The sequence below is a fragment of the Rhinatrema bivittatum genome, chromosome 8 (assembly GCF_901001135.1).
Source record: "Rhinatrema bivittatum chromosome 8, aRhiBiv1.1, whole genome shotgun sequence".
NCBI classification, from domain to species: Eukaryota; Metazoa; Chordata; class Amphibia; order Gymnophiona; family Rhinatrematidae; genus Rhinatrema; species Rhinatrema bivittatum.
Window position 1 is genome coordinate 220,739,940 of NC_042622.1, and position 16,776 is coordinate 220,756,715.

At 43.8% G+C, this 16,776-nt stretch overlaps 1 protein-coding gene across 1 annotated transcript in view; it reads right to left on the reverse strand.

Moving 5' to 3' along the window:
• Positions 1-6,378: 6,378 nt before the first annotated feature.
• Positions 6,379-16,776, reverse strand: part of PTBP1 (polypyrimidine tract binding protein 1) — a 115,053-nt gene continuing 104,655 nt past the window's right edge. The window contains exons 13-15 of the mRNA XM_029613500.1: positions 10,965-11,181; positions 10,666-10,743; positions 6,379-9,828 (exon numbers count right to left, since the gene is read on the reverse strand). Coding sequence (XP_029469360.1) covers positions 9,696-9,828; positions 10,666-10,743; positions 10,965-11,181 — 428 coding nt within the window. The 3' untranslated portion in view covers positions 6,379-9,695. The remainder of the gene's footprint in view (positions 9,829-10,665; positions 10,744-10,964; positions 11,182-16,776) is intronic.

Below are 16,776 nucleotides of genomic sequence, written 5' to 3' on the forward strand. Positions count from 1 at the left end.
GAGTACAAGACAGGCTCTCTGACCTGCCCTGTATAGGAGATAATCTGTTCGGTGAACAGATTCAGCAAATAGTGGCTGAATTAAAGGATCATGAGACCCTCAAACAGCTCTCATCGATACTTTCTGACTTCCCTTCTAGACAGCCCTTCAAGGACTCTAAGAAGTCATTCTTCCACCCAAGGAAGTACTATCCTCCACCAACAAGGTCCCGAGTTACGAGGCCTTATCAAAAATCTCAGCCTCGCCAGTCCCAGAAGCAAAAGCCACAAGCAGCTCCCCAGCTGGGGCCTGCTTCAGGTTTTTGTCTTTCCCTTGAAGAGCAGCAGCCTGATTCCTCTGCCAGGCATACCAGTGGGAGGTCGATTGATTGCCACATGCCGTGAAAGTGGCACAATCACAACCGACCAATGGGTGCTAGCAATCATTGCTCAGGGTTACCACCTGAACTTTCTTGCTCTTCCACCAGAATCACCACCTCTACAAGTGTGGAGAGTAACCGACCACTCTATCCTATTGGAGCAGGAGGTTTCCCTTCTTCAGTTAAGGGCAATAGAACCAGTTCCTCTTTCACAAAAAGGCCTAGGGTTCTATTCCCGGTACTTTTTGATCCCCAAAAAATCCAGGGGGCTTTGTCCAATTCTGGACCTACGTGCCCTCAACAAGTACCTCCAGTGGGAAAATTTCATGATGGTAACCTTGGGCTCGCTTCTACCTCTTCTACAAAGAGGAGACTGGCTCTGATCTCTGGACCTCCTGGACACGTACACCCATTTTGCGAGAGCTCCAGGTCATCGCAAGTACCTCAAGTTTTTAGTAGGCCCAAGGCACTATCAATACTGGGTGCTTCCATTCGGCCTAGCATCAGCACCACGAGTCTTTACCAAATGTCTCGTGGTTGTCGCAGCCTCTCTCAGGAAAGAAGGTGTTCACGTCTACCCCTATCTAGACGACTGGCTAATCAGGCTCCCAACCCAGCAAGCCACTCGATCGTCCCTGGATTTGACCCTACACACTAATTTCTCTAGGATTTCTCATCAATTACAAGAAATCCTATTTAGTCCCATCTCAAACCTTGTCATTCATTGGGGCAGACTTGGACACCTTACAGGCAAAAGCCTTTCTACCTCAACAAGTGCAAACCCTCATGTCCCTCGCTCATCAGTTGCAGTCTCGGTATACAGCAACAGCTCGGCAATTCCTTGTCCTTCTCGGACACATGGCGTCCTCAGTCCATCTCACACCAATGGCCCGCCTGGTCATTAGAGTCATGCATTGGACTGAGGTCACAATGGATTCAAGCGACTCAGCCTCTGTCAACCATCGTCCACATCACCGACGCACTCAGTCTGTCTCGCGCCTGGTGGAAAGATCAGAACAATCTCCTCCAGGGACTGCCTTTTCACCTGCTAGATCCTCAACTCATTCTCACCAGACGCTTCCAACCTCGGCTGGGGAGCTCACGTGAACGATCTACAGTCACAAGGATTTTGGGCTCCAGAGGAAGTCAAACACCAGATAAATTTCCTGGAGCTTCAAGCAATGCGAAATGCTCTCAGAACTTTTCAGGATTGCCTATCAAATCACGTCATCCTGATTCAGACGGACAACCAGGTGGCCATGTGGTACATCAACAAGCAGGGAGGCACAGGCTCCTTCCTCCTGTGTCAGGAAGCTGCGCGGATTTGGGCGGAAGTGCTCTCCCACTCGATGTACCTCAGGGCCACCTATTTGCCGGGAGTGCACAATGTCTTGGCAGACAAACTGAGTCATGTCTTCCAACCGCACGAGTGGTCTCAATCCCTCTGTAGCGACCTCTCTTCCAGCAATGGGATCGTCCCCAAATAGACCTCTTTGCGTCCCCTCAGAACCACAAAGTGGACAATTACTGCTCCCTCATTTGGAGCGAGCGCTCTCAGCCCAGAGATGCATTCTTCCTCTCGTGGGCAGCCGGTCTGCTTTATGCATTCCCTCCACTTCCTCTTCTCTCGAAGACTCTCGTGAAGCTCCATCAGGACAAGGGAACCATGATCCTGATAGCACCTCACTGGCCACGCCAAGTGTGGTTTCCCATACTCCAGGATCTCTCCATCCACAGGCACATTCCCTTGGGAACACACCTGCTTCTGATCACTCAGAATGATGTCTACGCCATCCCAATCTTCAGGCCTTGTCCCTGACTGCATGGATGTTGAAAGGTTAATTCTTCAACCACTTAACCTTTCAGATTCAGTTTCTCATGTCCTGATTGCTTCACGAAAGCCTTCCACAAGAAAATCTTATTCCTATAAATGGAAAAGGTATACATGGTGCACCTTGCAGTCCCTTGATCCCTTTTCCTGTCCAATCCCAAGGTTTTTGGACTATCTCTGTCATTTATCGGAATCAGGTCTAAAGACCTCTTCCATCAGAATGCATATCAGTGGGGTAGCCGCCTTCCATAAAGGTGTCGGGGATGTCCCTATATCGGTACAACCCCTCGTAACACGTTTTCTTAAAGGCTTGCTCCATATCAAGCCACCTTTTCTTCCTCCGGCCCCTTCTTGGGACCTTAATCTGGTTCTCGGGCGGTTTATGAAACCACTATTCGAAAATCTTCACTCCTGTGACCTAAAATCTCACATGGAAAGTGATTTTCCTTTTGGCTATCACTTCAGCTCGCAGGGTTAGTGAGTTACAGGCCCTAGTTACCTATCTGCCTTACACTAAACTCCTGCAGGACCGGGCGGTACTCCGCACTCACCCTAAGTTTTTGCTTAAGGTAGTTTCGAAGTTTCACATTAATCAATCCATCAAACTACCTATCTTCTTTCCCAGGCCCCACGCCAACCCAGGCTCTGCATACCCTCGACTGTAAACGGGCTCTAGCGTTCTACCTAGACCGTACAGTTGCCCACAGGAAGAGCACTCAAGTTATTAGTCTTTCCATCCCAACAAATTAGGGCAACCTGTGGGTAAGCAGACTCTCTCCTCCTGGTTGGCGGACTGCATATCTTTTTGCTATCAGCAAGCAGGCATTCCTTTCCAAGACAGTGTTAAAGCACACTCTGAGGGCCATGGCGACTTCAGTAGCACACCTACGATCGGTGCCGCTTCCTGACATTTGCAGGGCTGCCACCTGGAGCTCTCTCCATACCTTCGCAGCCCACTATTGCTTGGACAAAGCCGGAAGACAAGATTCCATCTTCGGCCAATCTGTCCTGCGTAATCTATTTCCAACGTGACGTACCAACACCCTTCCGCCTGCCCGGTGGGGTTCAGGATGCCCTCTACCAAATTCCACCCCAGTTGTTGTGCCTGTTGCACGCCGTTGGGTACATTTGGTGCATGTTCGGACATCCTCAGCTCGGTACTCACCCATATGTGAGGACTACCATCCTGCTTGTCCTGTGAGAAAGCAAGTGTTGCTTACCTGTAACAGGTGTTCTCACAGGACAGCAGGATGTTAGTCCTCAAAACCCGCCCACCGCCCCGCGGTGTTGGGTTCGTAACGTTTTGTTTTATTTTTTCGGCACTGCCTGTAGCTATCAAATAAGACTGAAGGGGGACCCCTGCTGGCTGCAGGGTTAGTGCCATGCTGGGCATGCCCAGTAGGGGGCCAGTCAAAGTTCTGGAAACTGACAGTTTTCCATGATTGGGCTCCATCCTGATGTCACCCATATGTGAGGACTAACATCCTGCTGTCCTGTGAACACCTGTTACAGGTAAGCAACACTTGCTTTATCATTTAACACAAATTCTACAATACCGTTCGCATGTTATCTTTCGTTGATTGTGATTTTTGTGCATTCTATTCTAAGTATCGCTTAATAAAATATTGAACATGGAAAGACAGATCCTCTGGTGGAGAATGTCATCTTTCATCTGGGGAGAGGGCTCTAATGGTAGATCATCTATCTTGGGACTAATGATCGGTCCAAGGATCATAGGGCTGATCTCCAGCACCTAGTGGGTCTTCAGCGGGGAGAAATGGTGCTAATCCTGAAGAACCAGGCCTAGGCATCAGTGGTGGCACCGATGGCGCACAGAGGGGACCAGTGACATTGGACAAGTCAGTGTAAAATCCCAGACTGTGGAATGGGTATGTTTCCTCATTCGATAATGGAATCAGTGTGGAAGGCGCCGGAGCTACCAGTGCTCTCGGTTCCATCGGTGGAAAGGCACCGATCAACGCATCCAGTCTACCTAGTAGCGGTGTGAGCGCTACAGGAATCGGATCAGTGACCAGCTTGGGGGCCAGTACTAGCGGCAATGGAGGTTGGAAGCCCTGAAGTGCTTTACAGATGGCCTCTTGGATCATCCGATCCAATTCCTTGTGGAAGCCTGGGGTGTGGAACCCCAGCACCGGAGTAGGAGGCAGCACTGGCGTAGCTGGAGGGCCCACTGGTGAAGGTGGAATCGTGGATCCCAGCACCACTAAAGGTGGGGGAACGCCTCGGTGACCCAGTCACAGAAGAGGATGGGGCCTTTTCTGGACAGGGCTTCTTTGTCGGTGGCTCAGTCAATGATACCAAGGGCTTGCCTGGATCGGCAGCCTGAGGCTTGCAATGACTTTTTCACGATGATCTCCTTGGTCTTTTTCTTGAGGCGGCAAGGAGGGGATAGACACCTTTATCATATCCTCCCTCAGCCGTCTCTTCTCCAAGCTGAAAAGTCCTAACTTTAGCCTTTCCTCATAGGGGAGCTGTTCCATTCCCTTTTATCATTTTGGTCGCCCTTCTCTGTACCTTCTCCATCGCAACTATAACTTATTTTTAGATGCGGCGACCAGAATTGTACACAGTATTCAAGGTGTGGTCTCACCATGGAGAGATAGAGGTATTGACATTTTCCGTTTTATTCACCATTCCCTAATAATTCCCAACATTGTTTGCTTTTGACTGCCGCAGCACACTGAACCAATGATTTCAATGTGTTATCCACTATGACACCAAGATCTCTTTCTTGGGTGGTAGCTCCTAATATGGAACCTAACATTGTGTAACTATAGCATGGGTTATTTTTCCCTATATGCATCACCTTGTCCACATTAAATTTCATCTGCCATTTGGGTGCCCAATTTTCCAGTTTCAGCTCTTCCTGCAATTTATCACAATCTGCTTGTGATTTAACTACTCTGAACAATTTTGTATCTGCAAATTTGATTACCTCACTCGTATTTCTTACCAGATCATTTATAAATATATTGAAAAGTAAGGGTCCCAATACAGATCCCTGAGGCACTCCACTGCCCCCTCCCTTCCACTGAGAAAATTGTCCATTTAATCCTGTTTCCTTTTAGCCAGTTTGTAATCCACGAAAGGACATGGCCACCTATCCCATGACTTTTTACTTTTCCTAGAAGCCTCTCATGAGGAACTTTGTCAAATGCCTTCTGAAAATCCAAATATACTACATCTACCAGTTCATCTTTATCTACGTGTTTATTAACTCCTTCAAAAACGTGAAGCAGATTTGTGAGGCAAGACCTGCCATGGGGGTAAAGCCATGCTGACTTTGTTCCATTAAACCATGTCTTTCTATATGTTCTATGATTTTGATATTTAGAACACTTTCCACTTTTTATCCTGGCACTGAAGTCAGGCTAACTGGTCTGTAGTTTCCCAAATCACCCCTGGAGCCCTTTTTAAATATTGGGGTTACATTAGCCACTCTCCAGTCTTCAGGTACAATGGATGATTTTAATGATCGGTTACAAATTTTTACTAATAGGTATGAAATTTCATTTGAGTTCCTTCAGAACCCCAGGGTGTATACCATCTGGTCCAGGTGATTTAATACTCTTCAGTTTGTCAATCAGGCCTACCACATCTTCTAGGTTCACCGTAATTTGGTTCAGTCCATCTGAATCACCCATGAAAACCTTCTGATACGGGTCTCCCCAACATCCTCTTCAGTAAACACTGAAGCAAAAAAATCATTTAATCTTTCCGTGATGGCCTTATCTTTTCTAATTGCCCCTTTAACCCCTCAATAATCTAACGGTCCAACTGACTCCTTCACAGGCTTTCTGCTTCTGGTATATTTAAAAAAGTTTTTACTGAGATTTTGCCTCTACGGCCAACTTCTTTTCAAATTCTCTTAGCCTGTCAAAGTCTTACATTTAACTTGCCAACACTTATACATTATCCTGTTTTCTTCTGTTGGATCCTTCCAATTTTTGAATCAAGATATTTTGGATAAAATAGCTTTTCACCTCCCCTTTTAGCCATGCCGGTGATAGTTTTGCCTTCTTTCCATCTTTCTTAAATTTTACTAAGTATTTATGAAAGCCTGGAAGACCACAGATGCCAACAGAACAGTTCAGGTGAAAGCAAGTAGCTGGATTCTAAGGAAACAGCAAGGAAAAGCACACAGGACAGGGAGGAAAAAACCCAGAAGCAGAGGATATACAGATATTTATTTGAAAGCCCAGATACAGACTGATGAATGGTAGCTCGGTACAAACTGCACAGAAAATAAACAGTCTACAGAAAGGTACAAAAGGCTTGTTATAAAATTTTTAATTTTCAAATTTTTTTTGTATTACAAACAGTCACTGAAACAGGTAATGGTATTTTTTTGTTGTGGTTGTCCAGCACCTCCTTCACAATACTGAACCTAGAATAGCTGTTATCAAAATATACAATACATCTGTTCTCTATATAAAACTGGCTTTTGCTGCCCCCTTATGTCTCAAACAGGTATAAAAAATTATAAATATTTACACCTTTTTTTTTGCTACTTGCACACTTTACACACAAACACAGGGAGCCACAGATTAAGCACTTAAATGAGGTTTTGGGGGGTATGTTCCACTGCTTATGGTATTACTTTACCAAGTCACAACTGCTACAAGCTGCTGCCAAATGCCACCCCCCTGCTTCTGACAAGTCTCTCACACATCCTACAAAACACATCCGCTTTTAAGAGACACCATCCAGCAGCCACAAGGGAGCAAGGAGGGAACCCAGCACTAAGAATTAATTTCACACCCCCTTCCCACAAGTATTTTCAAATGTTTGGAAATTCATTCTGAATGCCATGAGATGTGAATTCAAGCTTGATTCAGCAAGTCTGCATGTAGATCCCCAGCAGGAAACGTATTTTTAACAATTCTGCAATTCCACTCCTGCAGATTTCTAAGCTACTGTTAGTTCTATGGATCTCCCAACATGCTTCAGAAATACAGGCATTTGATGAGAAAAATGAAAATCCCTCCATTTCTTCCACAAAGGTAATTTAAACACATATCCTTATGGTCACAGCCTGATTTTAACCTCCCCAGAGGTGAATCCAGCTGGTTTCAGATTTTCCATGAACTGGGATGAGCCATATCCCAGCCTAAGTTCTACAGGGCAGAATATGGCCTAAAACAGAGGTGCTCAAACCTCAGTCCTTGGGGCTCTCCAGCTAGTCAGGTTCTCAGGATAACCCTCATGAATATGCACAGGAAATATTTGTATACATAGGAGATAGTGCATGCAAATAAATCTCATGCATATATTTGAGGTATCCTGAAAACCTGACTGGCTAGTTTGGGCACCCCTGACCTGAAAGGCAGCTCACAAATTAAAGTTCTTTGCTTCACATTTGCAAGCATGTTTTTTTGCTAGTATTTGTGCATTCCTGGACCCATAACGATCACAGGAAACCTAGTGTATTTTCTGTAGCTCAGCTGTGTGGGCTAGAGACAGGAAGTGCGAGTCACGATAGATGGATCTGCAGCCAGATTCTATCCTGGCTGGGGCCACTCCTGCAAGAGGCCTCAGCAGCTTAAACGTTCATGCTATTCAGTTTCTCAGTGCATATGAACATGCCTATCAAACCCTGTGGACGTGTAAATAAGGAGCAGGGTTATTGGTCCTTATCTAGCAATATAAAATGGATTACCCCAATGAGAACTTGCACCCCCTACCCAAACTTGTCAGAGTTGAGCCCATGGTTTGCCAAGTAACTCTCACCCTAGAAGCAGGCAGAACTCAACTCCACAGCAAATGCAGCAGGCACCCTTCACAAGGTGGTAGTGAGGAACCAAGGGGTTTAAGACTTACAAAAACAGCTTTGGTCCATAATGTTTTCAGGAAACACCCTGAAAACAAAGTAAGGTTTTATGTTTTGCATCTAAACAAATTGAAAATTTGGAAATGTAAGGCATTATACAGAAAGGCAAAAGGCAAGTAGCAAGTGTAGGGAGAGTTGAGGAAGCTAAAATGTGTATGAGGAGGAAGCTAACAGGAGGACAGATTAAATTCTGTATTCCCTTTGAGCTCTTATTCCTGCATTCTCAACACCCCCACCTTCAAAATTATGGCTCCCTAGAAATAGACCCCCTGGGGTTTCTTCTAGCCTAAAGAACAAACACTGAATACCCGCTCACAAGCCACCTGTCCATTTGTTACTTTGACTCTTGCTTCCCAAGAACCTGATCATTCAGTCTTGGTGAATAGCCATATCATATGCCCTAACACCAGACATAACACCTCCACCAGCCACCTTAAAAGAAGAAATTAAAGAATCTACATTGTATACAAGGATAATGTTAGAATAGTAACTTCGATTATATTTATACCATCTTTCTATAAAAAAAAAACTTAAAAGCTAAATTTTTGCATATAAATGAAAAGATATTTGGTCAAATGGATATTGCTAGGCACAGGTGACAGCAACTGCAGAATATAAGGCTTTAACCTACAGAGAACAGATAAAACAAAGTATTTCAAATAAAAAGAGGCAGTCATTGCCCCACAAAAAAAAAAAAAAAGGAAAAAAAGGAACAAAGGGTTTAGAGGAATTTCAGAAAATGGTCCAAACTAGAAACATCTTACTTATAAAAGTAAATGAGCAGAAATGAATCTGCTGGGGGATAGGATGGTGATGCTTGTTACCAACACCGGTTTAACCCCTTCTAATTCTGTTCTGAACATTAGCCAGAATCATGCACACACTTGTCAACAGATCACTTCGAAACTCATGAACACACTAGATAACAGCTTCTGGATACTGCAAGTCTGCAGGACTTAGTGCTGCTCAAAAGAGCTCAAAACCAGTCATCTTCTCACAATATCCCTTAGGTTTCCACCCTCCCCCCCCCCCCCCATTCCAACCAAGAATCAGACTGATGCTCAGATTAATTCATGCCCCCAAGTCTCACCCATACAGCGAAGGACTTGAAACTATTTAAGGCACAACGGTGGTCTTCATAATCCTGGTTTAGGAAACCACCAGATACACTTCCTTCAACCTTGTGGCACGAGGGAAGGGCAGGTGCGCAATAAAGGTCCAATAACATGGGAAAAGGGTTTGGGTCTCCTAGAAGCTTAAGATAGGTAAAGAAAAGACAAGGCATCAGTGTGAGTCCCAAAAAGTTTGGGAAAAAAATTGGCTTCACATGAGATTTGAGGTCCATTAATAGAAAGGGAGGGAGCATTCTCATAAGGTTTTTGCAGTGAACGTAAACTTGTGATTACTGAACAGTCAGCAAGACTTAACCTGTCACCACAAGGTGAACCAGATTTAATTGTTTTAAAAACAGGTAAACTGATTTGTCTTAAAAAAAAAAATAAAATCTCTGGTCTAAGGTCACTTCAGCTGCATTTTCTTAAAGTGGCTTTTTCTGGAATGATGGAAGTTGTTCCCCGTGTTTGGAGCCTCCCAATTTTAAATGATTTGGAGGATCAAACCACAAAGGATGGTCAGGTCCATTTTTCTGCCTCTCCTCAGATGGTGGACTTGGAGAAGGACACACGCAGGTGATGGTTGTCCCCAAGGTCATGGTTATGTAGCTCAATCAGAACCTGGATGGCTTCTTCCACGGAGCCCATCTGAATTAATGCCATCTTATGGTCCTTCCTGCAGAAACAAGTACACCCCATGTCATTGTCCATCCTGACCAAGAACACACCCACCTAAGTCCCCCTGGTCATATCTGGTCATAAAACCCTTACTCATCTTCATAAACTTGTTTACAATAACTGGATCTAATCAAGAATCCACCTACCATAAACTTATACTCATCTTTACCTGCTGAGGACTATCGTCCTTACCTGCTGAGTATTATCATATCATTACCTTGCACTACTGTGTCTTATTTATTTATTCTCTTGGTTACTCACTACCGTTTCATTTTATTATCATATCTTTCCAGGCACTACTGTGTCATATTTATTCCCTTGATCACTTATTTTACCGTCTCTTATTTATGTACCATCACATGTATCCACATAGGCTTATTTATTTACTCTACTATACTATTTCATTAATTGGAAGAAATGTATATATTGCATTGTTCAATTTTCCCCCTATTCCAGCTCCAAGTTAATTTTCCCTGTTTTATTGTAACTTTCTCACACACGGTATTGATACACTGTATTTAAAGTTTCACAGTTTATTGGGAATATACGTTACGCTATGCTTTACACACATTGTTAATTGTAAACCGGGTTGATGTGATATCTGTCATGAAACTCGGTATAACAAAAATAATAAATAAATAAATAAAATAAATAAATAAATCTGTACACCACCAATTCCTTAAGCCAATTATCCCACTTACATGCACCTCTGAATAACTTCCATTCTCCTAGCCTCGTCAAACTTGCTATCTACAGTAAAGTTTAAATGGCAGCTCTCCCTCAGCCACTAACCAGTGTATGTCGCATGTAAAAAGCTCAACCACCTACAACTTACTGGAAGAATTTGAATCCTTTGACCAAGCCACCATTACTGGAAAACAACATCTTGAGATCATCTTCAGTTATTGAGGGCCTGGAAAGAAATAGGAAAATTATGTCTCAACTAATTGGAGCTGCATCTGCTCACACCCAGTCCCCAATATACCAGCTGTTATAACCTAAGATACTATCAGATTACAGTTTAACAGCATTTACAAAGAATGGGAACCAATCCTCTTACATTCAAGTTAAGCTTGAGACACTGCTACAGATCCATCTTGAGCTGGAAGACCATCGTTCATACAACATACTTACGGGATGTTAGACAGGTGAAGAGTAGCAGAGGGAGGGAAAATGTTCTGAAAGTTCTTTGAACCAGGTTTCTTGAAACGGTGGAGAGGAGAGTTGCTATAGTCCTTAGTCAGACCCTGATCTTCTTGGCCCTCACGAGGGAGTTGCACAGTCTGGTGCTTAGACAGTGCGATACGGATTGGCTTCCCATGAAGCCTCTGGCCATTGAGGTGACTCATGGCTGCAAAATTGTAAAGGAGGAAGGTAGTTAGATAAAAAAAATACTATTTTCCCTTCTTGATCTGTCTCTAGAAGAGTAGGCCAAAGTGAATGCTACAAGCTGCAGATGCATATTTCAGTGCAGAATGCCCCCCCCCCAAGCACAGCTTTTCAAATACAGAAGAGCTATTTCAGAGTCCAGCATAGATAACAAGTCAGACTCAAGTGCTGAAACTGCTTCACGGTTGCCAGGTCTGGCCAGCTGGGACTATGGAGGCAGTGCTCACAGTATATAAAGGGAAAGGAGTCCTAGCCACGACTGTGACAGACTCCTGTTTTAGAGAGCCACACAGTGTGGGGTCCCTGGCCAAGGATTCTGGCTGCAATGACTAGACTTCACAGAAGGGGGAAGTGGGGAGGATTAAAAAACGTTTGCTTACCATAAACTGTGGGATGAATTAGCTATAACAAGTGTCAATACTGAATGGGCCCATCTAGTTCAGTAGTTTATTACTGAGTACATGCAGGAGTTCCCACACATGTGCTGCCTCATAAGCCTCTCAATCCATCTGTAGAGCTTAGGCTTTAGCAACATAGTTGAGTCTCCAAGGAAGTGGACTGAAATTAAGCATGGCCAATTCATCCTATGGAGGACATTTACAGTAAGCAAGCATACTTTCTCTGTTGAAAAGCAGGGCTGAATTAGTCATAACACGTGGGGAGTCCCAAACAGTTGCACTACAGAGCACTTACTGAATAATCCTAGCTCCACTGTGGAGAGTGGATTGAGTAGATAGTTTTGGTTGTGCAAAACTGCTTGTTTAAAGTTAGTCAGATATTGTCCAGACAAGTAATGGGATATGAAGGTGTGCAGACAACCAAGTTCTCTGTTCCACGTGCAGGTCACCAGAGGCAGGCAGAGCTCCGGACTCTCAATGCGTGGATGAGACGATGGTGCAAGGAAGAGGGATTCAGTTTTGTAAGGAACTGGGGAACCTTTTGGGGAAGGGGGAGTCTCTTCCGAAGGGATGGGCTCCACCTTAACCAGGGTGGAACCAGACTGCTGGCGCTAACCTTTAAAAAGGAGATAGAGCAGCTTTTAAACTAGAACAAAGGGGAAAGACGACAGTCCCTCAGCAGCACATGGTTCGGAGAGAGGTATCTTCAAAGGATACTAATGATGCATTAGAATTAGGGCATCCCGACAGTGAGGTTCCAATAAGAAAAGTAGTCCAAGTGCCTGTAACTAAAAACTCACCTGAGCTAAAATATTCTAACTTATCCCTATCAATTAAAAAGCAGAATGAAAATACAAACAAAAAACACACTTTGAAATGTTTGTATGCTAATGCCAGGAGTCTAAGAAGTAAGATGGGAGAATTAGAATGTATAGCAGTGAATGACGACAGACTTAATTGGCATCTCAGAGACATGGTGAAAGGAGGACAACCAATGGGACAGTGCTATACCGGGGTACAAATTATATCACATTGACAGAGAGGAGCACCCGGGAGGCGGTGTGGCATACAGTCCAACAGGATAAACATCCTGCATGAGACTAAATACAAAATTGAATCTTTATGGGTAGAAATCCCCTGTGTGTTGGGGAAGACTATAGTGATAGGAGTATACTACCGTCCACCTGGTCAAGATGGTGAGACTGAGTGAAATGCTAAGAGAAATTAGGGAAGCTAACCAAATTGGTAGTGTGGTAATAATGGGAGACTTCAATTACCCCAATATTGACTGGGTAAATGTATCATCGGGACACGCTACAGAGAAAGTTCCTGGCTGGAATAAATGATAGCTTTATGGAGCAACTGGTTCAGGAACAGAGAGAGGGAGCAATTTTAGATCTAATTCTCAGTGGAACACAAGATTTGGTGAGAGGTTAACGGTGGTGGGGCCGCTTGGCAATAGTGATCATAATATGATCAAATTTGAATTAACGACTGGAAGGGGGACAGTAAGCAAATCTACGGCTCTCGTGCTAAACTTTCAAAAGGGAAACTGATAAAATGAGAAAAATAGAAAAAACTGAAAGGAGCAGCTACAAAAGTAAAAAGTGTGCAAAGGCATGGTCATTGTTAAAAAATACCATCTAGAAGCACAATCCAGATGTATTCCACACATTAAGAAAGGTGGAAAGCAGGCAAAACGATTACCGTCATGGTTAAAAGGGGAGGTGAAAGAAGCTATTTTAGCCAAAAGATCTTCATTCAAAAATTGGAAGAAGGATCCAGAAGAAAATAGGAAAATGCATAAACGTTGGCATGTTAAATGCAAGACATTGATAAGACAGGCCAAGAGAGAATTTGAAAAGAAGTTCTCCGTAGAGGCAAAAAACTCACAGTAAAAACTTTTTAAAATCTATCTGAAGCAGAAAGCCTGTAAGGGAGTCAGTTGGACCGTTAGATGATCGAGGGGTTAAAGGGGCACTTAGAGAAGATAAGGCCATCGCGGAAAGATTAAATGATTTCTTTGCTTCGGTGTTTACTGAAGAGGATGTTGGGGAGGTACCCGTACTGGATAAGGTTTTCATGGGTAATGATTCAGATGGACTGAACCAAATCACGGTGAACCTAGAAGATGTGGTAGACCTGATTGATAAATTGAAGAGTAGTAAATCACCTGGACCGGATGGTATACACCCCAGAGTTCTGAAGGAACTAAAAAATGAAATTTCAGACCTATTAGTAAAAATTTGTAACCTGTCATTAAAATCATCCATTGTACCTGAAGACTGGAGGATAGCAAATGTAACCCCAATATTTAAAAACGGCTCCAGGGGTGATCCAGGAAACTACAGACCGGTTAGCCTGACTTCAGTGCCAGGAAAAATAGTGGAAAGTGTTCTAAACATCAAAATCACAGAACATATAGAAAGACATGGTTTAATGGAACAAAGTCAGCATGGCTTTACCCAGGGCAAGTCTTGCCTCACAAATCTGCTTCACTTTTTTGAAGGAATTAATAAACATGTGGATAAAGGTGAACCGGTAGATGTAGTGTACTTGGATTTTCAGAAGGCATTTGACAAAGTTCCTCATGAGAGGCTTCTAGGAAAAGTAAAAAGTCATGGGATAGGTGGCGATGTCCTTTCGTGGATTACAAACTGGCTAAAAGGAAACAGGATTAAATGGACAATTTTCTCAGTGGAAGGGAGGGGGCAGTGGAGTGCCTCAGGGATCTGTACTGGGACCTTACTTTTCAATATATTTATAAATGATCTGAAAAGAAATACGACGAGTGAGGTAATCAAATTTGCAGATGATACAAAATTGTTCAGTGTAGTTAAATCACAAGCAGATTGTGATAAATTGCAGGAAGACCTTGTGAGGCTGGAAAATTGGGCATCTAAATGGCAGATGAAATTTAATGTGGACAAGTGAAAGGTGATGCATATAGGGAAAAATAACCCATGCTAGTTACACAATGTTAGGTTCCATATTAGGGGCTACTACCCAAGAAAAATCTAGGCGCCATAGTGGATAACACATTGAAATCATCGGTTCAGTGTGCTGCGGCAGTCAAAAAAGCAAACAATGTTGGGAATTATTAGAAAGGGAATGGTGAAAACTGAAAATGTCATAATGCCTCTTGGTGAGACCGCACCTTGAATATTGTATACAATTCTGGTCGCCGCATCTCAAAAAAGATATAGGTGTGATGGAGAAGGTACAGAGAAGGGCGACCAAAATGATAAAGGGAATGGAACAGCTTCCCTATGAGGAAAGACTAAAGAGGTTAGGAATTTTCAGCTTGGAGAAGAGACGGCTGAGGGGGGATATGATAGAGGTTTAAAATCATGAGAGGTCTAGAACGGGTAGATGTGAATCGTTTTTTCACTCTTTCGGATAATAGAAAGACTAGGGGGCATTCCATGAAGTTAGCATGTGGCACATTTAAAACTAATCTGAGAAAGTTCTTTTTCACTCAATGCACAATTAAACTCTGGAATTTGTTGCCAGAGGATGTGGTTTGTGCAGTTAGTATAGCTGTGTTTAAAAAAGGATTGGATAAGTTCTTGGAGGAGAAGTCCATTACCTGCTATTAAGTTGACTTAGATAATAACCACCACTATTACTAGCAACGGTAACATGGAATAGACTTAGTTTTTGGGTACTTGCCAGGTTCTTATGGCCTGGATTGGCCACTGTTGGAAACAGGATGCTGGGCTTGATGGACCCTTGGTCTGACCCAGTAAGGCATGTTCTTATGTTCTTAGCAGTTTGCAGATGTCTTCAATAGACAGATCTCAGACAAGCTACTGGGCAAACTAGTCCAGCATGCCGATGAAGAGAAAGGTGATCAGGGCAACTGCCTCCATTGCCTTGGAGGAGGAAATCATGGAGAAGATTCAGGTCAGCCATGCTGTATTTCAGCCTCTGAATGGCAACTACTCTTTCATGGGGGGGGGGGGGGGGGAATATCTGCCCAAGCAGGGTGGGCCAACTTTTACCACTAGGGTTACTGGGGGATGTCTCATGGCATGGAAGATGTTGGGAGCTCCCTTACAGAATTAAAGCTGATACTTCTGTCGGGAACAGTTGAAGGGTGCCTTGTTACTGAGGTAGAGAAATCCATCAATTCAGATATCTGGTCCACAGATTGCTAAGTCTTCTGGGTCAGAGTTGGAGACATCCTCCTGAAAGATGAGAATAGGATGATCCTCAGAAGTCTGCACCAGACCAAGGCCCACAGAGAAACAGGGGTATCACACAAGAGATATGATCTAAGGTTTCCAGCTGCAAGATAGATGACTGCTTCCCCAGTCCAAACCTCCAGATCTGAAGGCCTGGCAAGTTTAAGGTCTGGGAAGAAGAGGTGAAACTGGGATTCCATTCAAAGGATGAGGAAACCTGGAAAGTATCTCCTCCTGGTCCAACTCCCAGGAGTATCAGATGCAAATCTTCTGTCCAATGGCAACTTGCCCGGAAGCCTTGTACATCTATAACACTGGTTGAGTCAGGGCCCAATGCATCAGTGCCAGGCACTTCAGGTGCAACGCAAATTGCTTTGACATCAGGTGTGTCGATACTTTACTTAGGTGCTTCTGAGCTTGAACAGGATGAAGCTTGGAAGTGTGATGTAGAGTGCAAAACCCCACTGCCCCATGTTTTTGTGCATTGCTAGACAACAGGGCCACAGTGAATCTGGATCCTTAGGGGACCTTAGACAAATGGCTCTTGCTTGACACTGCACCAGCCACCTTAAATGCCTGAATCCATTGGGTCCTGGAAGACATTGTCACAATCTGAACAGTATGCAGCATCATAACCCAAGGTCCAAGCATTTGTAGGAAGTCATGTGGCCATCTGAGGTCAATATCTGGCCACAATCTTCAAAGCTACTGGGAGTGGACCTCTTACTGAGCATATTTAATTTTTTTGAAGTAGCTCTGGAAAATGCTGTTGCTGAATGAGGCAGATAAAGTGCAAAAGGCCCACATGCCAATTGAAAAATTCTTACCTGCTAATAATTCTTCAAGTCCTACCTAGCCAGTCCAGATTAATTTTTTTCCCTACCAGAAGACAAAAGCTTTACTGTATTGTAGGTACTTAAGTTACTGTGCCACCTGCAGTCTCTCCATATACTTTATGATCAAGCTTAAAAA